The sequence below is a fragment of the Aspergillus ibericus genome, assembly GCF_003184845.1.
Source record: "Aspergillus ibericus CBS 121593 unplaced genomic scaffold BO80scaffold_19, whole genome shotgun sequence".
Lineage (NCBI taxonomy): Eukaryota > Fungi > Ascomycota > Eurotiomycetes > Eurotiales > Aspergillaceae > Aspergillus > Aspergillus ibericus.
Window position 1 is genome coordinate 254,050 of NW_020292117.1, and position 23,311 is coordinate 277,360.

General features: G+C 52.7%; 12 protein-coding genes and 2 non-coding genes across 14 annotated transcripts; 6 read left to right on the forward strand and 8 right to left on the reverse strand.

Annotated features, from left to right (window-relative positions):
- Window positions 1-214: 214 nt before the first annotated feature.
- On the reverse strand, window positions 215-318 carry BO80DRAFT_t154. The gene has a single exon. It is a non-coding gene; the product is annotated as a tRNA-Ser (tRNA).
- A 376-nt stretch (window positions 319-694) lies between these two features.
- Window positions 695-798, forward strand: BO80DRAFT_t147. The gene has a single exon. It is a non-coding gene; the product is annotated as a tRNA-Ser (tRNA).
- Window positions 799-2,173: 1,375 nt separating this feature from the next.
- BO80DRAFT_406787 (flavin reductase family protein) lies at window positions 2,174-3,367 on the reverse strand. The gene is made up of 2 exons (XM_025717771.1): window positions 3,151-3,367; window positions 2,174-3,091 (listed from the first exon to the last, which is right to left on the reverse strand). The coding sequence occupies exons 1-2, from the start codon at window positions 3,203-3,205 to the stop codon at window positions 2,340-2,342; spliced, it is 807 nt and encodes a 268-aa protein (XP_025575400.1). The 5' UTR covers window positions 3,206-3,367; the 3' UTR covers window positions 2,174-2,339.
- Window positions 3,368-3,493: 126 nt separating this feature from the next.
- BO80DRAFT_425055 (mitochondrial 54S ribosomal protein bL31m) lies at window positions 3,494-4,425 on the forward strand. Its single transcript, XM_025719428.1, has one exon. It carries the CDS (start codon window positions 3,590-3,592, stop codon window positions 4,076-4,078), a length of 489 nt encoding a protein of 162 aa, XP_025575401.1. The 5' UTR covers window positions 3,494-3,589; the 3' UTR covers window positions 4,079-4,425.
- Window positions 4,123-4,472, reverse strand: BO80DRAFT_69727 (uncharacterized protein). Its single transcript, XM_025724721.1, has one exon. It carries the CDS (start codon window positions 4,379-4,381, stop codon window positions 4,166-4,168), a length of 216 nt encoding a protein of 71 aa, XP_025575402.1. The 5' UTR covers window positions 4,382-4,472; the 3' UTR covers window positions 4,123-4,165.
- BO80DRAFT_69723 (sorting nexin 1) lies at window positions 4,277-6,585 on the reverse strand. The gene is made up of 6 exons (XM_025724720.1): window positions 6,426-6,585; window positions 6,305-6,364; window positions 5,755-6,233; window positions 5,321-5,701; window positions 4,667-5,269; window positions 4,277-4,610 (listed from the first exon to the last, which is right to left on the reverse strand). The coding sequence occupies exons 1-6, from the start codon at window positions 6,457-6,459 to the stop codon at window positions 4,476-4,478; spliced, it is 1,692 nt and encodes a 563-aa protein (XP_025575403.1). The 5' UTR covers window positions 6,460-6,585; the 3' UTR covers window positions 4,277-4,475.
- Window positions 6,586-6,806: 221 nt separating this feature from the next.
- On the reverse strand, window positions 6,807-8,313 carry mde1 (methylthioribulose 1-phosphate dehydratase MDE1). The gene is made up of 3 exons (XM_025717772.1): window positions 7,755-8,313; window positions 7,212-7,687; window positions 6,807-7,156 (listed from the first exon to the last, which is right to left on the reverse strand). The coding sequence occupies exons 1-3, from the start codon at window positions 7,887-7,889 to the stop codon at window positions 7,045-7,047; spliced, it is 723 nt and encodes a 240-aa protein (XP_025575404.1). The 5' UTR covers window positions 7,890-8,313; the 3' UTR covers window positions 6,807-7,044.
- A 243-nt stretch (window positions 8,314-8,556) lies between these two features.
- clxA (calnexin) lies at window positions 8,557-11,056 on the forward strand. The gene is made up of 5 exons (XM_025716859.1): window positions 8,557-8,933; window positions 8,993-9,275; window positions 9,325-9,455; window positions 9,515-10,168; window positions 10,221-11,056. Exons 1-5 carry the CDS (start codon window positions 8,808-8,810, stop codon window positions 10,710-10,712), a joined length of 1,686 nt encoding a protein of 561 aa, XP_025575405.1. The 5' UTR covers window positions 8,557-8,807; the 3' UTR covers window positions 10,713-11,056.
- A 677-nt stretch (window positions 11,057-11,733) lies between these two features.
- BO80DRAFT_355261 (CoA-acylating methylmalonate-semialdehyde dehydrogenase) lies at window positions 11,734-13,461 on the forward strand (the record flags this gene model as incomplete). Its single annotated transcript, XM_025715745.1, has 3 exons — window positions 11,734-12,289; window positions 12,354-12,991; window positions 13,045-13,461. The coding sequence occupies 3 exons, from the start codon at window positions 11,734-11,736 to the stop codon at window positions 13,459-13,461; spliced, it is 1,611 nt and encodes a 536-aa protein (XP_025575406.1).
- A 585-nt stretch (window positions 13,462-14,046) lies between these two features.
- On the reverse strand, window positions 14,047-14,637 carry BO80DRAFT_425060 (uncharacterized protein). The gene has a single exon (XM_025719429.1). It carries the CDS (start codon window positions 14,533-14,535, stop codon window positions 14,311-14,313), a length of 225 nt encoding a protein of 74 aa, XP_025575407.1. The 5' UTR covers window positions 14,536-14,637; the 3' UTR covers window positions 14,047-14,310.
- A 1,864-nt stretch (window positions 14,638-16,501) lies between these two features.
- On the reverse strand, window positions 16,502-17,938 carry BO80DRAFT_406802 (uncharacterized protein). Its single transcript, XM_025717773.1, has 4 exons — window positions 17,700-17,938; window positions 17,601-17,642; window positions 17,055-17,504; window positions 16,502-17,002 (listed from the first exon to the last, which is right to left on the reverse strand). Exons 1-4 carry the CDS (start codon window positions 17,751-17,753, stop codon window positions 16,880-16,882), a joined length of 669 nt encoding a protein of 222 aa, XP_025575408.1. The 5' UTR covers window positions 17,754-17,938; the 3' UTR covers window positions 16,502-16,879.
- Window positions 17,939-18,417: 479 nt separating this feature from the next.
- BO80DRAFT_381792 (dynactin subunit 2) lies at window positions 18,418-20,206 on the forward strand. The gene is made up of 3 exons (XM_025716860.1): window positions 18,418-18,503; window positions 18,570-18,629; window positions 18,702-20,206. The coding sequence occupies exons 1-3, from the start codon at window positions 18,465-18,467 to the stop codon at window positions 20,034-20,036; spliced, it is 1,434 nt and encodes a 477-aa protein (XP_025575409.1). The 5' UTR covers window positions 18,418-18,464; the 3' UTR covers window positions 20,037-20,206.
- A 116-nt stretch (window positions 20,207-20,322) lies between these two features.
- On the reverse strand, window positions 20,323-22,201 carry BO80DRAFT_406807 (dolichyl-P-Man:Man(7)GlcNAc(2)-PP-dolichol alpha-1,6-mannosyltransferase; the record flags this gene model as incomplete). Its single annotated transcript, XM_025717774.1, has 3 exons — window positions 22,130-22,201; window positions 21,799-22,077; window positions 20,323-21,737 (listed from the first exon to the last, which is right to left on the reverse strand). Exons 1-3 carry the CDS (start codon window positions 22,143-22,145, stop codon window positions 20,323-20,325), a joined length of 1,710 nt encoding a protein of 569 aa, XP_025575410.1. The 5' UTR covers window positions 22,146-22,201.
- A 110-nt stretch (window positions 22,202-22,311) lies between these two features.
- On the forward strand, window positions 22,312-23,188 carry BO80DRAFT_464753 (YOS1 family protein). The gene is made up of 4 exons (XM_025722674.1): window positions 22,312-22,412; window positions 22,490-22,549; window positions 22,620-22,730; window positions 22,840-23,188. Exons 1-4 carry the CDS (start codon window positions 22,379-22,381, stop codon window positions 22,893-22,895), a joined length of 261 nt encoding a protein of 86 aa, XP_025575411.1. The 5' UTR covers window positions 22,312-22,378; the 3' UTR covers window positions 22,896-23,188.
- Window positions 23,189-23,311: the final 123 nt, after the last annotated feature.

The window sequence follows — 23,311 nt, forward strand, 5'->3', positions numbered from 1 at the left end:
ATTCGTAATGTAGCGTTTGTGCCATTGCAGGCGGGACGGTCGTTCTACAGAAATTCTAAGGAATCCGGCAAGCCCCTATCTAGCGTGGATATATAATCCCCCCACCACGCTACTCTGACACTCGCGATACAATAAATAGCATGTACTATATATATATATACACATCAACCAAAAAGGTTGATAAATTCAAAGTGCAAAAAGACATGTATATATGCGACACCTCTGGGACTCGAACCCAGGCGGGCGAACCCACAGGCTAAACAGCTAGTACGATAAGGTAGTAGCAGGCCTGCGCCTTAACCACTCGGCCAAAGTGTCTGATTGGTAGATGATTATGCTTATTCTAACTTTAAGTCCTTGACTAAGTTCGGGTGTTATCAGCCAGCGCAGATTGAACACTTTGAAATGGCCAATTAGTCAAAGTAACGGTCTTTGTACCGCCGCACAGGTCTTGGAAGCTTAACAATAAAGCGAAGAAAGCCCGTTTGGCTGTCTAAGGCCCAAGTACTCCCTCCGTAGAAAAGATTATGTTATTCCGGATGTTGAGGATAAACTTTGTTCCTTGTTTGGGGTTCGCCTATGTCAGCTAGCATGGCCATCACTAACTATCTATAAGGTAGGGTCACCCTAGGTTGGGGGATATCTCTTTCCACGTGGCTGATGAGTCTTGCCTTTTTCTATACAAATCAATGTAGACACTTTGGCCGAGTGGTTAAGGCGCAGGCCTGCTACTACCTTATCGTACTAGCTGTTTAGCCTGTGGGTTCGCCCGCCTGGGTTCGAGTCCCAGAGGTGTCGCGCATTCTCTTTTTGCTGGTTGAATAGGGCTGAGGAATACTGGTTTGGTTCTGAATGCTTCATGGTCAGATTCGTGTAGCACTGGATGTTTCACAATATGGGAGTAGGTAGGGGTTGATATGGAATGATCCTCGAGTCGGAAGAGCGGGATATCAGTTTCCTTTTCTTGTCCGTTTTTGCTGCCTGTATTGGCATATTACGGATTCAATCATGAGCAGCGTTCTCTTATGGCATATGCTAGTAGATAGATATATATAGTAGGTAAGCTCGATCTCCTCCGGATCCCAAATATCTGCACCACATATGTTCATATAAGACACCTATATCCCGCCATTACTCGGCCATGAAATCCTGCCAATGAAACACATTAACCCTCAAATACATATAATCCCAGTTAACTATATACATCCCAATCCAAGCCAACAAAAGCCAACACAGAAGATTACCCCCAACTGACCACCAATATCCCAAGCATAGATACCCTCCCAATCGAAGCACATAATACAACCAGATATTCCAGACTCACACCAAACCCCTTCCTCAATCAACTACTCCAGCAAACCAAACCCAGAAACCAACCAACCAACCCCTAACCCCGAGAAATCCCTCCCCAAACCCCTCCCCAACAAGCATAAAAAAAGCATAGACACCAACTTAGGGCTAACATGCAATCCCACGTAAGCGGTAGTGAATACAGCCACCTGATTTATCTTTATCTTTTCTTTATCAATCAATTTAAGGGTCCTTCCTCGCTTTCGGGGAGGATTCCGATTATTTGTCGGGTGATTTCGCTCATAAGCCCGTTTCCTATAGGATATTAGTATAGTACTAGGGTTAATTGGACTTGCTGGTATCGGGTCTGCGTTTGGATGAGTATGCTTCTAATGAATACATATATCTCTTGTCAACGGTGTATATTCTTTCTTGGTGTAGGTGTAGGTGTAGGTCGATATAAACAGAGGAGGGAATAATGTGTGACTGGGGTGATGTATATTCCTGCTGAGGAAGTAGTTTTTTCAGGCTTGGGGGTAGGATGTAGGTGGGATGTGGAAGGGGTGGGGGCGATGTGTATCGAGATGGTGTATATGGGAAAGTGTATATTGTGGTTGGATTGTAGGTTGAGCTAACACTATACTAGTACTATTGGATGTAGTATGATTGTGGGTTGGTATTAGATGTGCTGGAGTAAGGTCTGGTAGATGTATGTGTCTATGTTGTCAGGTGTTTCGAGCTGGCTTGGAGAAGTCTCAGGGAGGATTCTTGATATCCCGTGCCTTGTACTGAGGAATAGGGCTGTTGAAAGCTATACTGGGGGTTTCATGTTAGTCGCTGCTATTCATGATACCATAATACTGAAGTTGTTGAGATAAAGTGGATCTATCTAATTCTATGTACATGTGATGAAACGCCAATAAGATCCGGAGAGGATGCACGTGTAGTGTATTATACAAAGGAACTGACCTACTTCAGTTACCGATATCTAGAGATCATCCAAGATGTCCATGTCAGAGCCCCAGCATCCAGTGGATGGCCAATGGACGTCATATTTCATGGCCCATTTTCCAAAAATGGGTATTGGCATAGGTCAGACAAAGGTCTGTCGCCTTAGTTTCCGAGTCAAGTCTCGGTAGCTGTCCTGACAGCGCTCGAACGACAGTCCCCACGACAATAGTATGATCATGGACCTGAATCCCCTGTGGATGAAGTTGACACTCCAACACGAAGGGAAAGTCCTCCGAGTCCATTGATCCAGTATCCTGTTTCCTCCGCAACAACGGAAGTGGTCTAGAGGGAACCTCATCGCCACGAAGGGTATGCTCATGCGAAACAAACTCGTATTCACTCTTGCCGGCCAAGAGGGACAGGTTATGGTTGCCCTTGGAAAAGTCCCGAGCGAGAGTTGCGGTTCTTTGTCTGGGGGCGAGGAGGTGGACGAGGAAGCGCTTCGACGATTGAAGTGCGCTAAGTGTCTCGGAAGGCCGGCGCACATTGAAGGAGATGACGGGTTCCGGACTGAGGGTGACGGTGTTGAAGGAGGAGACGGTCATTCCGCGGAAGGCCTTACCTGCCGGGCCGTGGGGATCCGTGGCTGTTATGATGGCGACAGGGTATGGGACTCGCCTCATCAAGAGACGGACCTGGTCGCATAGGGAAGAGGCATCGTTCTTTGTATACCGAGCCTCTGAATCGGATTGGGAGAGGGTCTTAGCATTCGGGGCGACGTTGGTGACCGTTCTGCGGGATTGCAGTAGTCCGGATCGGAGAGCCGTTTGCACAAGAGTTGCAGTTCGGCCTTTGAATGAAAAGTATTAGATTCATTGCTACACATGAAAGAACTATAAATGCACAAACCTATGCAATGGCTCGTCCGACTGGCCGCAAGCATAGCTTGAGAGTATGGAAGCATTATCCCGCCGCGGACGGAGCTCAAGCTCACGGCAAGAGGGGCAAGAGAACAGGAAGGAAAGCAGAGAAAAGACCCTCGGAGCCCTCCAAATTCATCATGAACATCCACACGAACTCCAGCAGCAGATCAATGGGCAATCATGCTAGCCACAGACCGGAGAAGAGAGACGTTGGTTCATTGCAAGCCGATTGCCAGTCCGCGCGACGAGAAAAAGCAGGCACGGGATGCTGACATAATCCCGGGGGTCCGCCCAAATTTGTCGGCCAAAGACCAGAGGGAGAGAACCGTTGCTTCGCATCTCCGGTCTCGAGCCAGCCAATTCCACCTCCCAGGCCAATCCATATTCTCCTCCGGCGTCCTCTCAATTCCTCCCGGCCTACAACCATGTCCCTCAGCACCCCCCTCCGCCGCAGCGCGGCCACCACCGCCCGCGTCCAGACCTCCACCACCTTCATCTGTTCGCAATGCCGACATGCTACTCTCCTCCGCCGTCCCAAGCGCCCTTACCAGTTCACCCAGCTGATCACCATGACCGATGGTAGCACCTTCACTCATCGCACTTCCTCCCCCGTCCCTGTCTACCGCTCGACCCGTGATACGCGCAACACTCTGCTCTGGAACCCGACTTCAAGCAAGCTGAAGAGCGTCGAGGATGATGAGGCTGGTCGATTGGCGGCCTTCCGAGCCAAGTTCGGTCGCAGCTGGGATGTGAACACGGTCGTGGAGGGAGAGGATGCGAAGACGGATCAACCGGCAAAGAGCAAAGAGGCTGCTGCTGCGGAGGCCGCTGCCGCTGAAGAAGAGGATGACAACTTGCTGGACCTGATTAGTTCGTTTGGGCAGGAGGAGCAGCAGCCGGGGAAGAAGAACTAATCCGATTGCGCTAGGATGGGGATGGGAGCTAGGGGGTTTCATTGATTTTCGCTCCATGTTGTTATACGATACAGATCTTGTTCGGCTTTATGTACAGTACACCATACCATTCAAATGGAGTTTCAGCATCGGTGGTTCCAGCTTCAGGATAGGGCCTTTAAAGATGCGTTGGATTGATGTGAACAAACGAGGTGGTACAATTAATGCTACATTGGGGACCGTTGATATCAGGACGCTGGTAGATAGTGTTCCGATTGCATACGTGAAAGACTCGCCAGAAGAGAAAACAAGTGTGGGCCGCATTTCACAGTAAGTAGACGGAGTGACAATTTACGTGATGAGACACAAGGGAAATGGATGGGACATCAATGAGTCGTGGCTGCTTTTGTACAGATGCCTATGCCTCTTCTGTTGGAGTAGCTTCGGCAGCCCCCTGGACCGCAGGCGCAGCATCGCCCGCGTTGCCGTAAAGGGGATTGCCTTCTTCACCCGCATCGAGTTGCAAGAGGAACGTCTCCCAGAGCTCGATCAACTGAGACATGTTAGCATCGACCACGACAGCTGGTGTACGGGCATGTAGCTGCTTACCTCCTTCTGAGCTTCAACCGCACTCTCCAAGAAGGTCTCAACGCCAGACTTGAAGTCCTCAACCTTCTCCTTCTCGAATCGCTGTAGCTCATTTCTCATCAGCCGACCCATATCCTCGAACAGCAGCCGCGCCTGGTGACTTTTCCTTTCCGCATCGGCCACGTCGGCATTGATCTGAGTCAGACGGTCCTGTTGCGTCTTGCCCTGTCGGAGAAGCTTCTCCTGGGTATGTTTGCGCTTCTGCATTTCCGCCTCCGCCGCGTGCCAGCTATGGAAGGCCTTCTGGCGTTGAGTGAAAGCAGTCTTGACACTGCCAATCAAGCGTAGGTACTCGTCGATTGTGATTCCCAGAGTGAGAACATCCTGCTGAGCCTGGCGTTCGTACAGCTCTCTTATGCGTAGCTGAAGGTCGGAAAGGCCCTCCAGAGGGGTAGAAAGTGTAGGCGACAGCTCGACAGCTGCCAACGCATGGAGGGATGCCGAAAAGTCACCAGCAGCCTCGGCCAGTCCCTTGCGCTGCGCCACCACCGTGTCCACAGATTTCATCAATGCCTTGAGTTGATTCTCCAGGGCGTCAAGGTAGATCTTCCGGTCATGGAACCACTAGCGTGCCATCAGTACATCGATCCGTCCGCATAGACTTGATGAACTTACATCATCATGCTCGACAAACTTCCCACCACCGCCGACGTTAATTCCAAACGAACTGAACATGCCCTTGTTTTGGCCGAGATCCGGCTCTCTGTTTTCCTTGTTCTTTACGTCCATGTTGAAGGTCTCGCTCTCCAAGAAGATCTTCAGGTCACCGTCATGCTGGAGAATAGGGTGCGCCGCAATCTTGTTCAGCATCCGCTCGAGGGCAGCTCGTCTGGACTCGACAAAGTTCGTATCAAAGCGGCCCACCGCCTGCTTCTCTGGAGGAGGGGGAACCACAACACCGGGGTTGTTGTTATGCATCGAATTATACAGCCAAAGAAAATCACGGTATCTGCGGCTGACAGTAAATTCTGACTGTCGGTATGCCTTGGAAGTTGTCTATGTGCAGTGTGAGCGGAGCCAACAGCATCCCAGGGCCAGGGTCAACCTACCTTGGTTCTCACTTGATACACAATATGACTACTCGTGAGGTCGCCGACTTTGTGCGGATCGCCGACGGTGATCTCAAAAGTCGGGTTCGCAGCTTTCTCAACACTGATGCTGGGCTGGGATTGGCGTTTCGACCCTTCCGCATCACTCGGGGGTTGTACTGGCGGAGGCCCTCTGAATCCCGCCCCGTCCTCTTCCAAGTTCACAGAATCCGACAGTGTGGCTCCAGCAGACACCTGGGATGCAGATGATGTAGGCCGAACATTGCGCCCTGCGAAAGCCTCCTTCTGGGGCGGGGTAGGTGCCTGTTCATGGGGACTGCTCTCGGCCTTGTCCCCGAGTGGACCAAGCGGATCAAACGAGTCATCCACCGCTTCTAGCTTTGTCGCCTGCGCATTGATTCTTCGGGTGCCTCGTGGGCCTCGTCGTACGGGAGAACGGGGGGCATTGGAGCTAGCTTGTTGTGTCGGTTGTTCCGGAGCTGTAAACCGTCACCAGGTTAGCATGTGTAGAGAAGTCGTTGGATGACAGAAACCTAAGTAGGGATCGTACAAGCTTCTTCCGCTTCGGATTGTGGCACATTATGGCTGGTGGTTGATTGCGAAGGCACGTCTGCAAGCTTGGGTTAGAGGAGGCACGATGCGATTGTATCCGTGACTGCCTGCTTGCTTACCGCCCCACGGGGAGTCGCCAGCGTCGAGATCCATAGGAAATGCCGAAATTGGACTGCGGTAGATCGAGAGACAAAGTGGGTCAAGTAAGGATAGAAATTAGCTAAAGCAACGAGGAACCGGGTGAAGTGTTGGTGAGAGACCGCAGTCGGGGAGTTGGAGCGAGCGACCAGGTTGCCGTAGCCCGATGATCCGCGCCGCCGTCCAACTACGGATTAGGGTTCCCCCGCCAAGATCAATGGCTCCTTGGGGGAATCCAACTATGACAGGAGTCCCATCCCCCAGGCATGAGGATGATGCACGGACGCTTACAATTTCGTAGACTCGAAGAATTGAAATGACGGAAAAGCAAATTGGTCCGCTGTATAGATTCTAATCCTAACCAGCGCATTCCCCTAATGCATAATTACTTGGGTTTCCCAGCCCCGGCACTCTACAAAAAGATCGTAACTGCGAGTACGGAGTCATTCGTGCATGTATTTCATTCGTGCATATATTTCATATGTATCGTCATCATACTGGGTTGTCTTCGAAGAAGAGACCTCAAACTGCGAGCGTCATACAGCACAGGCGGGTACGTGGTATGAAAACTAGAATGTGCAGGTCTTAAAGGATGTCCGTCTATTTCACCCACGGGAGACCAAGCTTGTGCATCTCCACAGCAAGCTGGAAAATATAGTCCAGACTCTCGCACTGGGTCTTGGCCTTGGCGACATCATCTCCCCAGACGTAACTATTCACAATCGTAAGCCTACCATCACCGGCAGGTCAAGAGAGATGACACTTACATTCCATGTCTCCTCACCAGGACAGCATAAGTGTCAGGGTATTGCTGCATGGCCTTCTCCAAGCTTCCAGTAAGGTCTTCCTCGAATGCGGTGTTCTCAATGATCGGGATGCTAAGCGTATCGAAGAAGCCCAGCATGCCCTTGCCCTTGCCGCGGGGGATGCCCTTAATCTGTTCAATGTTGCTGATCTCGAAGCAGGCGTTCGGGCCCTTCTCGCGCTCCACCAGGAGGGTCACCAGGACCGCCCATTGGGAATGAGTATGGATACAGCAGCCAGCTCCCTGCTCAAAAGCAGTAAGGAACAGTGGTGTGCAGGCTGAGGGGTTCAGCTTAAGCGGCTTGCGGATATACTTGCGCTCCGAGGGAGGGTACTTGGGCGTGGGGAATTCCAGGACGAAGATGTTGTCGGGCTGCATCATCTCCTTCTGCACACCAGAAGGAGCAATGAAGATGTGGTTGCCATGGCGGATGGAGGTCTACATGCAGTTATTGCGATCAATTAGCGATGAAACATGGTCGCCATCGATGTGCGACGATTCTTACCCCACCACCGGTGCCGGTGACCCAACCCCAGTTGTAGAACCGGCGACAAAGGTCAGGGATCTTGTTGGCAGGGTGCTCGGGGTCAGACGACTGGACCAAATGGTCATTGTTGTCTTTCTGGATTTCCTCGGCCATGATGATAGATCTTTTAAGCGGCTGTGAGATCCCCGCAAGTTTTGTCGATTAGATCGAATAGCTCGGACGATCGGCCCAGGTGCTGTCGCGGATATCAAGCAATACCTGCAGAGCGCCTTTCTCTCCTTCGAATGGGAGAAAGAGTCCTATATACCGGTAATGCAAAGACCGTGCCTGAAGTCGTACGGGCGAGGCAGTGGATGTATGACGAAAAGAGGAAAAAATGTCAGGCGGCGGGGAGGGGAAGCAGCAATCACCTCACTAACGCATTAAGGTAGCGGGGAGTGCTCGCGCCATCGCCGGTCATTGGTGGACACTAGTAGACACTGACGGTAGAGAAGAATCTAGTGCCTCGGATGGAAAGCCAGCACCGTTGCTGGATGAAGGGGAAGCAGGATGACAGGACCGGATCTTTTATCTTTTGGTTGCACTCGCATGCAAGGACCTTGGGAGTGGATGAGAATTAATCTCGATCCATTGTAATGCCGACCATAAGACGGAGTACCATGTAGAATAATACCGAGACGGACAAATACCTAATCAGAGGCCGCGGTTTGCATTGATTTGCATCCGCAGAACATTGGAGAAGCGCGACTAACCAGATCGGGCAGGCGGGACTTTACCCCAAGGAGCAGCGGCAGCGGAAGAGGCCACCTTGAACTTCCCAGCTTCATGCATCGCCTTGCGTCTTCTTATATAACCATCGCACCAGCGGTTCCTTTCTCTCTCTTCTCCTCTCCCTTCCCATTCCCCGTGCAGCTACTTGATTGTTGAGCTTGCCTTTTATCTCTCCTCCCTACCATCTCCTCCCCGGAGGTTCAATTGCTGGTGCGCTTGCTCGCCTTGTTTGTTTTCCTCTTTCCTTCCTTTGAAAGCCCTCCCGGACGTTCTGGTTAAGAGCGCCGATCGCCATCCACCATGCGCTTTAACGCGGCTTTGACTTCTGCCTTGGTCTCCTCGGCCTCCATCATGGGCTATGCCCATGCTGAGGAGACTGAGAAGAAGCCCGAGACCACCTCCGTGGCGGAGAAGCCTACTTTCACCGTGAGTAATCTCTGGCGGGTATCTGGTGTCGCCGCGCCTTGCTAACCGCGCGCTATCAGCCCACCACCATCGAGGCTCCTTTCTTGGAACAGTTCACCGATGACTGGGATTCCCGGTGGACTCCCTCTCACGCGAAGAAGGAGGACTCCAAGTCGGAGGAAGACTGGGCCTATGTTGGTGAATGGTCTGTCGAGGAGCCCACTGTCCTCAAGGGTATCGAGGGTGACAAGGGTCTCGTTGTCAAGAACGTCGCTGCCCACCACGCCATTTCGGCCAAGTTCCCCAAGAAGATCGACAACAAGGACAAGTCTCTTGTCGTCCAGTATGAGGTGAAGCCGCAGAGTAAGTGAGACGAGTCGGTAGTGCGCGCAGGGCGCTAACAGTGGTCCAGACTCCCTCGTTTGCGGTGGTGCCTACCTGAAGCTTCTCCAGGACAACAAGAAGCTCCACCTTGACGAATTCTCGAACTCGTCTCCTTACGTGATCATGTTCGGTCCCGACAAGTGCGGTGCCACCAACAAGGTACGATGCATTGCCGATCGCTGCAACCTACAACAGAAGCTGACAATCTTATTTCTTAGGTTCACTTCATCTTCCGCCACAAGAACCCCAAGACCGGCGAGTACGAGGAGAAGCACCTCAAGTCCCCCCCTGCTGCCCGTACCTCCAAGGTCACCTCTGTCTACACTCTGGTCGTCAACCCCGACCAGACCTTCCAGATCCTGATTGATGGCGAGTCCGTCAAGGAGGGTAGCTTGCTTGAGGACTTCACCCCTGCCGTCAACCCCGAGAAGGAGATTGACGACCCTAAGGACAAGAAGCCTGCCGACTGGGTTGATGAGGCCAAGATCGCTGACCCCGAGGCCACGAAGCCCGAGGACTGGGACGAGGAGGCCCCCTTCGAGATTGTTGACGAGGAGGCTACCATCCCCGAAGACTGGCTTGAAGATGAGCCCTCCAGCATTCCCGACCCCGAGGCCGAGAAGCCCGAGGACTGGGATGACGAGGAGGATGGTGACTGGGTTCCCCCTACCGTTCCCAACCCCAAGTGCCAGGAGGCCTCTGGATGTGGCCCCTGGACCGCCCCTCTGAAGAAGAACCCCGACTACAAGGGCAAGTGGTCTGCTCCTCTGATTGACAACCCGGCCTACAAGGGTCCTTGGGCTCCCCGCAAGATCGCCAACCCTGCCTACTTTGAGGACAAGACTCCCTCTAACTTTGAGGCCATGGGCGCTGTAAGTTTCTGTCTCCACCAATTTCCTGGATTCGCGACTAACGACCACGCAGATTGGTTTTGAGATCTGGACTATGCAGAACGACATCCTGTTCGACAACATCTACGTTGGTCACTCCGCTGAGGATGCTGAGCAGCTGCGCAAGGAGACTTTTGATGTCAAGCACCCCGTTGAGCTGGCCGAGGAGGAGGCCAACAAGCCTAAGCCGGAGGAGAAGGTTGTCGAGCCCAGCGTGAGCTTCCAGGAGAACCCCTTGGGCCACATCAAGGAGAAGGTTGACAACTTCGTCCGCCTCTCCAAGGAGAACCCCATCAACGCCGTGAAGCAGGTTCCCGATGTGGCTGGTGGTCTGGCTGCTCTGCTGGTCACGATGGTCCTGGTCATTGTCGGGGCCGTTGGCGCCAGCAGCCCGGCTCCCGCTCCTGCCAAGAAGGGCAAGGAGGCCGCCGGATCTACCAAGGAGAAGACCGAGGCCTCCAGTTCCTCCGCGGATACTGGCAAGGGTGGAGCTACCAAGCGCACCACCCGTTCCTCTGCTGAGTAAACTGGCGCAGCCATGAGTGAACCTCCACGCGGGGAAAGAACGAGAGGAAGACAGCAAAAGCGAAAAAGAGCAAAAACAAACAAACCAGGGATATCCTCAACCTCATTGTGTTTCAATTTTATACCTCTGTTGCAGCGTTCAATCAATGATTCATTCTGATTTTATGGTGAAGACCGGCCGGGGTTGTATCAGCTGCCGAGAAGGGAACCAGACCTCTAGTTGGTGGCGTTTTGAGGAGGTTAATCGAGTGAGACGTGTAAAGTAGCCAAACTGCAGAAAGTACCGTTGGTTTCCTTAGTCATGATTCGGTAGGATCTCCGATTTCAAGCGGAATCACAATTTTGTGACGGATCGTCTGGTCTCAGTCCCCTGCGGCGACATCGGACCGACCCCAGAGCGTAGTTGTATAGTGATGCTCCGTAGGGTTGTCCTTACTCACCACCAACTCTGATCTATTCCCTACGGAGGCACCTCCCGTAAGAGCCCTGGATCTGGAACTATTCTGGAGACTTGGCCCAAGCTCCGCTGATGAAGGTGAAGCAACAGAGTAGAACTGGCCCAATCAGGCAGGCAGTTCCGGTTGGTCGCATGATTGGCCGGTGGCGCCGAGCGTTATCATAACCTCGGCGGAATGTAAAGGACCGTACCTTACGGAGCCCCAGAGAAAGAGTGGATGTACCTTACTCCAGCTCCCCCGGCCTCCTCTATTTATCCTCTTGCCTCCCTGCTTCCCACCTGGAATGCTCCCCTGTTCTTCCAGTTGAACCGAATCTCCGTACGTTGTACTACTTGGTGTTTTCTACTTCCAATCTCTTTCATTCAGTCATTCATCATGGCCGCCCGTCGGTCACTTGCCCGGTCCATCCCCGCTCTCCGCGCTGCATCTCCCCGCACGGCCGTGGCCACTGCCAGGTCAGTCGCTGCAGCTTCGGCCTCACGCTGTCTTTCGACTGCTATCATGTCTTTCTCATCCTCTTCATCTTCTACATCTTCCAAGCTTTCTACCTCCTCATCAGCTTCCATGGCCGCCACACGCAGACTCCACGCCACTGCTCAGCAGCTCACCCCCGCAACCACCTCCGCGGCTACTACCGCCACCGAATACCCGACGGACCACACTCCAATCGCCAACCCCATCGACACCGCCAACTTCCTGGACAACCAGTTTGTTTCTTCCAAGGCTTCAACATGGATTGACCTGCACGATCCTGCCACCAACAACCTTGTTACTCGGGTGCCGCAAAGCACTGATGAGGAACTACGGGCCGCCGTCGAGTCCGCCCAGAAGGCCTTCCCGGCGTGGCGCGCAACAAGCGTCATCGCCAAACAGCAAATCATGTTCAAGTTTGTTAGCCTGATCCGTGAGAACTGGGACCGACTTGCCGCATCCATCACGCTCGAGCAGGGCAAGACCTTTGCCGATGCCCGGGGTGATGTTCTCCGCGGTCTTCAGGTTGCGGAAACAGCCTGTGGTATCACCACCCAGCTAACGGGTGAGGTGTTGGAAGTCGCCAAAGACATGGAAACCAGGAGCTACCGGGAACCTCTGGGTGTGGTTGCGGCCATCTGTCCTTTCAGTAAGTGATCATGCAGTGTCATGCAAGTCCACGGTGTCTTCGCCGACGCTAACCGCCCCGGCAGACTTCCCCGCAATGATTCCCCTCTGGTGCATTCCCGTCGCCACCGTGACCGGCAACTGTCTTATCCTCAAGCCATCGGAGCGGGATCCCGGAGCTGCAATGATCCTGGCCGAGCTGGCCAGGGAAGCAGGTTTCCCTCCCGGTGTCATTAACATTGTCCACGGTGCCGCAAAGACAGTCGACTTTATCCTCGACGAGCCCGCCATCAAGGCCATCAGCTTCGTTGGCAGCAACCGTGCAGGAGAGTACATCTACACCCGGGGTTCTGCCAATGGCAAGCGTGTCCAGGCCAATCTGGGAGCCAAGAACCATGCTGCTGTGGTTCGGGACTGCAACAAGAACCAGACCCTAAACGCCATCGTCGGCGCGGCGTTTGGTGCTGCCGGCCAACGTTGTATGGCCCTGAGCACCGTGGTCATGGTCGGTGAGACTAAGGATTGGCTTCCTGAGATGGCTGAACGGGCCAAGGCTCTGAATGTCAATGGAGGCTTCGAGGAGGGTGCTGATCTCGGCCCCGTCATTAGCCCCGAAAGCAAGAAGCGTATCGAAGACCTTATCGCCAGCGCCGAAGAGGAGGGTGCGACCATTCTCCTAGATGGTAGGGGTTACAAGCCGGAGAAGTACCCTAACGGCAACTTTGTAAGTTTCTCCCATATGTTTCATATGGTAGTATCCTAATCACGGGCTCCTAGGTCGGCCCTACCATCATCACCAACGTTACCCCCGAGATGAAGTGCTACAAGGAGGAGATCTTTGGCCCCGTCCTGGTCTGCCTCTCGGTGCCCACTTTGGATGATGCGATTGAGCTCATCAACAAGAACGAATATGGTAACGGTGCTGCCATCTTCACTCGCTCCGGCTCTACTGCATCCCGGTTCCAGAAGGACATTGAAGCCGGCCAGGTCGGCGTCAATGTGCCCATCCCTGTCCCGTTGCCCATGTTCTCCTTCACCGGCAACAAGAAGAGTATTGCTGGAGGTGGTGCCAACACCTTTTACGGCAAGCCTGGATTGCAGTTCTACACCCAGCAGAAGACGGTGACCAGTCTGTGGCGGAGTGAGGATGCCGTCAGCACCAAGGCCCACGTGGTGATGCCTACTCACTCGTAAGAGTTATCAGACGAAGAAAATGATTACCAAATATGAGTTTTATACCATTTAGTTGAGTTGGGATTTTGGAATGATTTATTCACGTGCATACCTCAGATTGTTATTGCCTTTATTCAATATTCAGAGGCCGCTTTACTCAAATGCAAAAGGTGGTGTTGGGCCTCAGCAATTGTACGTATGATATGCATTGATTCTGCTGCAAGCATCTGAACTGCGAAATGCCATTCATCACGGTTCCCCTTCCATCCTAGCCCTATGCTTCTTGTAGACATCTAAAACCAGCCTGGACCTCTAGACTAATCCATGCGGACTTTATTTCAGCAAAGTCATCCTGTTAAATACAGAAATAGAACAACAGACCCTCCAGAACCACTCTGCAGTGGTAACCCCCTGCGCATCAGCCATATGTCGCTACTTTTAGTTCCCTTATTCTTCTTCTTCCAACATAGTACATTCAGCGTCCAGTCCCTGTGACCACCACTTCAAGCAAGCTCGAGTAATCAGCCGAGTGGCTGGCCCGGTCGACTCCATCGTCATCTGCCTGCAGCTGCAATCACTCCTTATACGCCATCAATGTGCTTATCTGAAAGTCCCCCCAATCATAAGATCTATATCCTGCGACCGAAACATTGCCGACATCTGGTTGATCTGTTGACCCGATCCTAGTATCGTCCATACACACCAGTCTCGTCTCGTCTCATGTGTATGTTCGCAACTCACAATCCACTTTCCCACATGGAATGATCCCGACGAGATGAGACGAGATGATGTTAGATCTGCCTCCCTCATAAATACATCCTTGCAACGACAACTGTATATCCTCCCATACTCGCTGCGCCTTAAGAGGAGCTAGTGTGTCTGATGCACCAAGGGGACCTTGAACTTCAGACCTACTGACTGGTATGCGCGTGACGGACGTCGATTACATCCAGTATCGGCGGGAGTTGACACGGAAGAAACGTGTTTGGGTGTGAACTTTGAATTTCTTTTATTGACATAATAAAGACGGGAGAACAGACTCCAGATAGATATATTCGCGATCTCGCCAAAGTTGAAAAAGGCATCGGATGCCATAGTACATCTATTCCCGGGTTGAAATACAGTCATGTATCTAGCGCAAGCCGGACCGGGTGGGTTATTTTGATATTGGATTCACGAAACCTAGTTGGTATGACACAGTGGAAGCATGTCATTGTAAACCACGATTGTCATTCTTGGACTTTGAAGTCCGAAGTGTTAATGTGGTATAGATATGGGGCTGTTCTTGCCGGATTAGTACTATTCTCATCAGACTGGTCGGATGTAGATACGATCCCGAGGGAAGAGACGACCGAGTGTGGCAGTGGGGACAGTGAGGAGAGTTGCTATCCCATATACAAGTGTCATCATGTTTGACTTTCCCGAATGTCAGGGTATCGTTTCAAATACCGTGGTATACCACGAACTAGTTTGTTGAGATGCCAAAGAGATGGGAGCAGCTTGGTTGAGAATACCACTTGAGGCAGGTTAGGGATTTGTCGAATGGGCTAGTGATCTTAGTTGGACAATGGGCAGTCTTTGTATGTCGGTATCTTCGATTTGGAGGGGGTGGTGTCGAGGACAATGTCTGAAGATTACGATGGGATTAAGAGTTGCTATCGCTGCGTGAAGTGGTTGATGATGGGGTGATGAATAGATTATTTCACCTTTATTGAATTGATCTTGCGCTAAGTGACTGGCTGCCAGTTGACGATTTTCTTTAGAAGAAGTGATATTCAATATTGGCCACGACTCATTGTAGTTCTGCGACATGATCAACATGCGGAGATGAGGGAAAAGAAATCCCCCAAGAAAAGGAAGGAGATGAACCCTCCACACCGCCCCTTAGGCAGGCAGATCTGAAGCCGGTCAAGTCCATATGAAAAAGCAATATCATGAGGGGTCAAGCGGACAGGTCAAGATACACAGATATACCAATCAAAGAGCAGTGAGGCAAAGCAGCCAAGATCGTTATTTGCAGGTATTGAAGTTCATTCCGTATAGATTTCCCATCTATTGGCACAGAAAAGTCAAGTATGCAATGTATTCAGCCAATGCTGTTCCTCCTTCACCATGCGGCAGAGGAAGTTGTGACACCTCCATAATCGACTCGATATGGGAATAACATTTGATCTGTCTTTCTATGATGTGCCCTTCTGTGAGCTCCTGCGCGTTTATGCCGATCCTCTGCATCGTGGGATATGTAGATCGTAAACTGATCCTTCCTGCACACCGACAATGGCCCAGCACCGGATTTATGCAGAAAAAAATGATGTCATATCGGATTTGAACATTATACCTAAGACCGGGCATCGGTCAGACCTCCGAGCCGATATACTTCAATGCCCCGAGAAACAACGGAGCCAGCATGATGAATATGCCGTTGGCGGGGGTATTGGGTATTGTAGTAGCCGCGAAAAGTGAAACCGAAAAGAGTGCCCGAGCCGGAATTACATCGCCCGTCGATTATCTGGCCCATTTTCCAATTCCATCACAATCACCATCACAGTATATACATAGAGTCGACATAGCAATAAACATCTTGCATAGTAATGAACCAAACAAATTTTCTCACTTATATCGTTTCCTTTTTCATACTACAACTTGGTGTTTTCATCCGTGGCAACTCAATCCCTTCAGGTAGGGGTCATCACGCTAGGCTTCATTTATGGGTGGACATGTCAAAAGACGCATGAGAAATCACTCCGACACCTCAGAGCGCATGCACAAGGCCAATATATTGATGATAGTCGGCGACCGGATGTCGATGCGCTTCCTGAGTGATGTGCTGAATGTCATGCATTAGGGCTGCAGACGGGCTATGCGCACGGGGCCAACCATCACTATTGAAGATACTCGATCTGAACGGCTGCCTGCCCGTATAATTGATATCAGATATACGCAAGGATACAAGGATATAGTTGATGAGAAACGGCATTCCAATGCGGATTGTTTTTTGACTAGTCCAGCCGATGCATAGGCCTATCAATTCTCCCAGGCGATCGGAGTAACTAAACCTGCCATACGTCTGACTTCTCATATTCAGAAGTGCCCGACCATTCCGGATGAGAAAAATGTTTTAATGACTGCCGAGTGATATGATTATACCGCTCTGACTCACTGTAATTTGCAAGCGCACCCGGTATTTCAATGGAACTCCGATGCTGATGCAGAGCGCTAGTTGGGAACATACCGTACATGTTGGTCTTTAAGCGCTTTACGAGGGACAGGTTGAACGAATGTACGGAGTAATAATGTTTAGTCCTCCCAAATCAGTTCTAGTAGGACAGCACGTCTGACTGCACCTGATCTTGAGCGGGTCCTGGTCTCCGTGCCGAGGTAGCACCTCATTCTATTAGACAGAACGGCTTCTAATCACGAGAATCCCATGTGAAAGCCCTTACTCAGCCCGAGGCTTGATGAAGGTGTAGACAAATCGGGCCAACTTGTAGGTCTTGCCCTTGACCACGGCAACACGGCGAGTGTAGTAGCGCTTGCCACCAATCTCTTCAAATCCCCAGATCTACGTGTCCTCCATGTTAGCCCTCGTCAACAGGAAATGGTGAGATACATACCTGTTCCGCAGTCCACCCGCTATCCAGGTTCTCCACAAAGCTTTGGTACCAGAGGCCCTCGCCCTCGCCATACTCTTCGCCAATGTCTTCCACAAGAAACCCTTCGCTCTCGCTCCCGTCAGCTAGCACCTGTCCCCTCAGGAACTTGAAGACCAGGGGCTCGTCGCTTTTGGTGTTGAAGTCCAGATAAGGGCGGACCTTTCCGTCCTCACCCTTGGATCCACGGCTAAACTTGGAATGGCCTCGGACGTGGCCAAAGATGTGATCTTGGTGCTCTCGCGGCTCGGAGTCGCTGATACGCTTCTCGGTTGTACCTTTGATACCACCGGTGACAGTCTGGTCGATGTCGATGTGCAGAACGGTGGGGTCTGCGGGGTCGGGGTACTCATGGATGGAGAGGGTGACTGTTGCGACGCTGAGTGCTTTACGCATGAGCCAACCCATTCCTTGCTATCCGCTCATGGCTGTATATTAGTGGGGGTTGTTGTATTGGCCCACAAGCAATCTTGGTTCGCCGAGAGCACGGGAGGTGCGTGCGAAACTTACCAGCTCGAGAATCGGTTCTGTGGGATTGGACAGGGTTTTGTCCTGAACACGCAATGTCAGTCAAGGAGTAGAGAGGGTTCAAGGAGGATATCTAAGTACCATTACCCACTCGCCGTTCAAGTTCTTTAGGGTGATGTCTGCGGGGGCAGCCATGGTGCAGATTGGATGAGGGGTAGGATCGATAAGAGATGGCTTCACCAGACACTAGGGGGGGTAATAGGTAATGATGGGCAAGTAGTGGGAGAAGGTGAAAATCTCGGTGGTGGTACAAAGGCGGGCTGTGGGAGAGCAGCAGCAGCGACCAACTATATATACATCGCAGTTCATGTGATGTGCTCCTTCCCCGTTAGTCTCTCCAGCATGCGCTCATCGCCAGATCGCCGCTTCCGCCGAGGCATCTGACACGTGCCCCTGCAGTCTGGCTTTTCCTAAGGCGCCATGATTCTCAAGGTGATGGATCATAGTTGAACATGCTCAAGACCGGAGTATTTATTTCCTGAGATTCGATTGAGTCGGTGTGCGGAGTATTTCCTGACCGACTGACACTTTCAGTTCATTCTTCCAGCCTAGCCTTAGTTCTTCACTGAACTGTAATAGGTGGTTAGATTCAGGGGAAAGTCCGAGCAATCCTGGTTTCCCAAGAGGAAGCTGGGATTGGATTGAGGTTCCTGTTGCAACGTGCCAGTAACTTTGCCAGTAACTTTAGGCCTCCGCTGCCTGCCTCAGGCCGCCAGCGGGCGAGGCCCCTTTCACGTGCCCCCGCGGAGGCCAACACAACTCCGGGCGGACCTTCCAGCATGTCGGCAACAAACATTCAGTCCCTGTTGTTAATCGGCCATTGCATTGCCATTGTGAGGGTCTGCCATGTCCTTCAATAGGAAGTATGCTGGTCTTCCCGACCTGGTATGTCTATACGCTCTCCTCCCTGGTTTATCTCGACCAACCGACTAACATTGTTGTTTGGGCTAGGATCTCGCGCCCGATATCTACGAGACCCCCGATCTGACCGACGAGGCGTCCACCGTCCCGGTCAGCTACCCCGCCTGGAGCCCCAGCCGGGTTCCATTGCTTCTGATAGCTCGTTCCTGACTATGTCTACAGACGACTACTATCCGCACCGCATCCAACGCAGACGATGACGCCGGCTCCAGTTCCGATATCGATCGGCAGGGGATCAATGCCGATGAGGCACGCGCTCACTTCTTAGGAGCCACAGTCGACGCCCGTGATGTCAATTTCTCAGACAGTCTCGCGACAAAGCGGAAGGCATACAAAAACAAAAACCGCCGACGGCGCCGACAAGAAAATGGTCTAGAGGAGGCAGAAGACTTTAGCGATAGCGAAGAAGAGAGCTTGGAGAGGAAGCTCGCCCGCCTTCGTCGGGAAGTGGAAGAACTGAAAGATGAGATGGCTGCTCGAGAGTCGGAAACGGAAACCACCGAAGCACCTATCGATGGAAAGGAGACAATGGGCGACGGCGTCCTTGAACTGAGCCGAGCATTGGACAACCTTTATACTTCCCGAAGTGATACGGGGTCACACTCAGCGGCTGCGATGCTATCACAGAGAATAGCATCCAAATCTACGCCCGAGACCTCAACAACCGTCCCCAGCAACCAGGAATCCACACAAGCCGACACTCCTGCGTCTTCCTCTGCCGGTGTTCTGGCCCACGCGGCAGCATTTGACGGCCGCCTGGCGCTCATTGAAGCCGCCATGGGGATCTCTAACTCATCGAACCCCTTCGTCAGTGACGGAATCTCAGAGCCTGCACTTCAGCCCGTACTTCCAGCCCTTGACCATCTCACATCCCGCCTTTCCACCCTCATGAACATCCTCGTCGGCCCGAACCCCGTCTCGGCCGTGCCAACGATGGGCTCCGCACCCCCTTCCACCACCGTCACAACTCCCCAGCTTGAGACGCTATCCTCCCGAGTCCGAAAGCTCACGGCAGACACGGAAGCCCTTGCATCTGCGCGCAAGCGCGCTGTGGATGCTGCCAAGGCTGCACAGAATGCGCGCATCGCAGCCGCCGCCATCGAGCCCTCTGACATGTCCGTGTCGTCGTCATCCGCCACAGAGGTCGACCCGGCTGCCACGCAGCGCGATGAACAAGCCACCAAGATCCAAGCCCTCTACGCCACTCTCCCCACCATCCAGTCTCTCCACCCGATTCTTCCCAGCGTGCTGGAACGTCTCCGTTCGCTCCGTGCCATCCATGCCGGCGCCGCACAAGCCTCCGAGTCGCTGGATACGTTGGAGAAGCGACAAGCAGACATGGCTCGGGAGATTGAGCAGTGGCGCGAGGGGCTACGGGTGGTCGAGGAGAAGATGAACCAGGGAGAAACAGCGATGAAGAACAACATCGAACTCGTCGAACCCTGGGTCCGAGACTTGGAGGACCGACTGGACCGGTTGGAAGGAACTGGCGCCTGATGCAGGTGCCGGTGTATGAAAATTCATTCTATGTTGAAATAATCGATACCGATTCCCAATCGTTGAAGCGGATAATACCAATACCATTACCATTGCAAATCATTGTACATAGTTCTGCTACCATATGAACAGGCTGGAATACTGCATTACACGATACTGTACAAGCTCACTAACAATATCTTTTTCTCTCCCAATCATTTATCTTCTTCAGATAATCTACTCCAACCTCAACAATCAACCAGGGTATATACATCCATCCACACATCCACCTACCTACTACCTTCATTTATTTCACCCTCCTCAAAACCCTAATCTTCGGCTCCATCCTCACCTCCACCCACCACCCCCTCGTAACCACCCTCCTCGCCAGCTCCCTCCCCAATTCCCACCCCCTGGCCCCCTCATTCCCAAACACCATCCCAACAACCCTCTCCTCCACCTTCCCCACAGCCTCATCCCCAGGCCTTATGATCCGCAACCCCGCGAACCCATCCACCGTGTCCACCACCTCCCATTGCTTAGCACCGGAGGCAGACGCGGCGAAGAGCTTCTCGGTCTCTTCGCCCGGTTCGATGAGTACGTAGTCGAATTGGAACCAGAAGGAGGGGTGGGATTTGGTGGTTTCGGTTTCGGTTTTGTCGTAGTGCCAGATTGGGTTGCTGTTGGTGTTGTTGGGATTGGAGGGGGATGAGGAAGGGTGTTGAAGGAAGCGGGTGACGCCGGTTTGGCAGGCGAGGTTGTCGAGGTAGACGGAGATGGAAGAGGGGGGGTTGGTCTCGGTGTTGGCGTAGGCGTAGGTGTGGAGGGCGTTGAGGGCGTGCGCGCCGGGGTAGTTTGCCGAGGAGGCGGGGAGGAGGATGAAGGTGGAGAGGAGGAAGGAGGCGAGGGTGGAGGCGAGTAGGAGGAGGGAGAGGAGACGGTAGAGAAGGGATTTGGTGCGATGGGTCCAGATGTAGGATGCGCCGAGGGCGGAGGCGGCGGTGAGTGGGGGGATGGTGTAGACGATGAAGCGCCATTCTTTGTGGGGTTGGGCGCTGTAGATGGCGAGGAAGAGGAGGGAGGGGAGGAGGGTGTAGGTTGCGAGGGAGCGGGTGGAGGGTTGGAAGAGCGCGAGGGGGATTCCCACGGTGTAGGTGAGCGGGTTGAGGAGGAGACGGGGGACGGCGTTGGTGAAGTAGAAGTGCCAGGGATGTGTGCCCCATGCGGAGGCTTGGCCGGAGATGACGTTGAATTTGAAGGCCGCGAGTTCGGGCCATAGGGGGAACTGTTGCCAGAAGAAGGAGTCCACGAGGACGGTGGAGGTGAGACCGACGAGGAGGCCGAGGATGCCGGCGGGGATGATCTCGCGCTGGATGCTGATCCGACGGGTTGCGAAGAGAAAGATGGTGTTGGTTGCGAGGAAGATGGCCAGTTCGGAGCGGAAGATGATGCCGGCGATGGTCAAGAGGTATAGCGAGAGTCGGGACCGTTTCTTGTAGGTTTTCGGGCTGACTGGTTCCGGGAGGATATATCGCAGGGCCAGGGTTGTGAGGCCAAAAGCGAACATGTTGGATAGTGTTCGCGATGCGTAGTAGAGAACGTGGAACTGACTGGCTTGGAAGAGCAAGTACCAGATTGCGGTGGTCTTGCCCGCCGTGCGTCGCAAACCGGAAGCAAATGACAGCAACGAGACGGCATTGAAAAGGCCCAGAATAGCTCGTGCTGATTTTGGGTCCAATTTGTCAGAGCCAACGCGAAGACAAGATCAGACTAGAGCACCTACCGAGGAACTGTCTATCGATACTGGCCTTCAACCAGATGAACGGTTGCGACAGCCCGGACAGCATCACGGCACCGACAAACGTCCTGGGCACGGCACCCGGAAACGCGAAATGGTCATATTCCGCGCGGAGCGTCTCGGAGACATTGCGAGTAGGTATTCCGGAGGTCAAAATATCATGGATAGCCTGAATGTGGAACGACTCCTCTACCTTAGTATAAGGAGCGGCGGCGAGATGGAGGAGGACGAGGGCCGGGATTGCGCCGAGAAGCAGCAGGAAGACTGGCGGGGGTCAGCGATTCTATCCAACAACACAGATCTGATGCAAACCTACCGACATCTCTCCCCATGATGGCACCATGAACACTTTCTGTGCTTCGTAGAAATTCAGTTCAGGTCAGTCCAGAAGGACAGACAGCTGCTCGAAAAGGACAACAACCCGCCCCGGTAAAATTACGTATGCAGCGATACTGCCGCCGCGGCTCTCCGCCTCTCCTCCGCCTCTCCGCCATCACCATCTCCGTCCAGGCTGCAACAACACGAACAATCCACGCTCTGGTCCGCTCTTCACCCACCACCCAAGATGTTCTTCTTCGGCCTTGGGAAGCTCGTCTATGGTGCGCCACTCCTTCTCCTCTCCGGCCGATAACCACTCCATCGACCCGCACCGCAACTCACTCACTAACCCATGCAGTCATCATCCTCCTCATCAACTCGCTCGCTGTCCTCTCCGAAGACCGATTCCTAGCCAGAAGTACGTGCGCTCCTACCATTTCCTTCCTGGTAAAAAGGAACCAAAGCTCAATTAACTCAATCAATTATAGTCGGATGGGGTCGCACACAAGGTGACCCGGCCTTCGGCGCATCCTACGATACCACCAGCGTCAAAGCCAAAACCATTAATCTGATCGCGAGTGTGCGGACCGTTATGCGAAGTATGTTCTACCTCTCACTACATATACTTTACATCCTTTTGTTTTTGTCCTCTGTGACTATCGAGCTGGATCAGAGATAAACAGGCGCTAACAACTCTGGTGGTTCTAGTACCCCTCATTGTAATCAACACGATAGTCATCGTTTACGAGCTTATCCTGGGTTGACGGACGGTGTAAGATCTTTTCTATGGGTTGGGGGTTTCGGATACATACAGCATTGCTCTTCTTGCTTCCGGGGATTGAGGGGATATATTCCGCTTTGTACGAAAATGACTGGGTTGAAATGATATGAGTTTTGCATTGATATGAATAAACCTTTGCGGGTCGTCCGTCTGGTGCAGTGAGCTGAAGTGGACATGTCCTGGTTCTACACTTCCCCGGCTAGGTAGGAACGCTCTTCTTATGCGGATGTATTCGCATCAGAGTCTATATACCGTGTAATGTTGATACATATGGTCTATCCCATCGAAATCGAAGGATGAGATGCTCAACGCAACAAGACAGGAGGTGTTCGTACCGGGATCCAATCAAGTTCCTCCCACAACTGCGCCCGCCCGGGTGCTTTTGCATCAGCTAGAAAT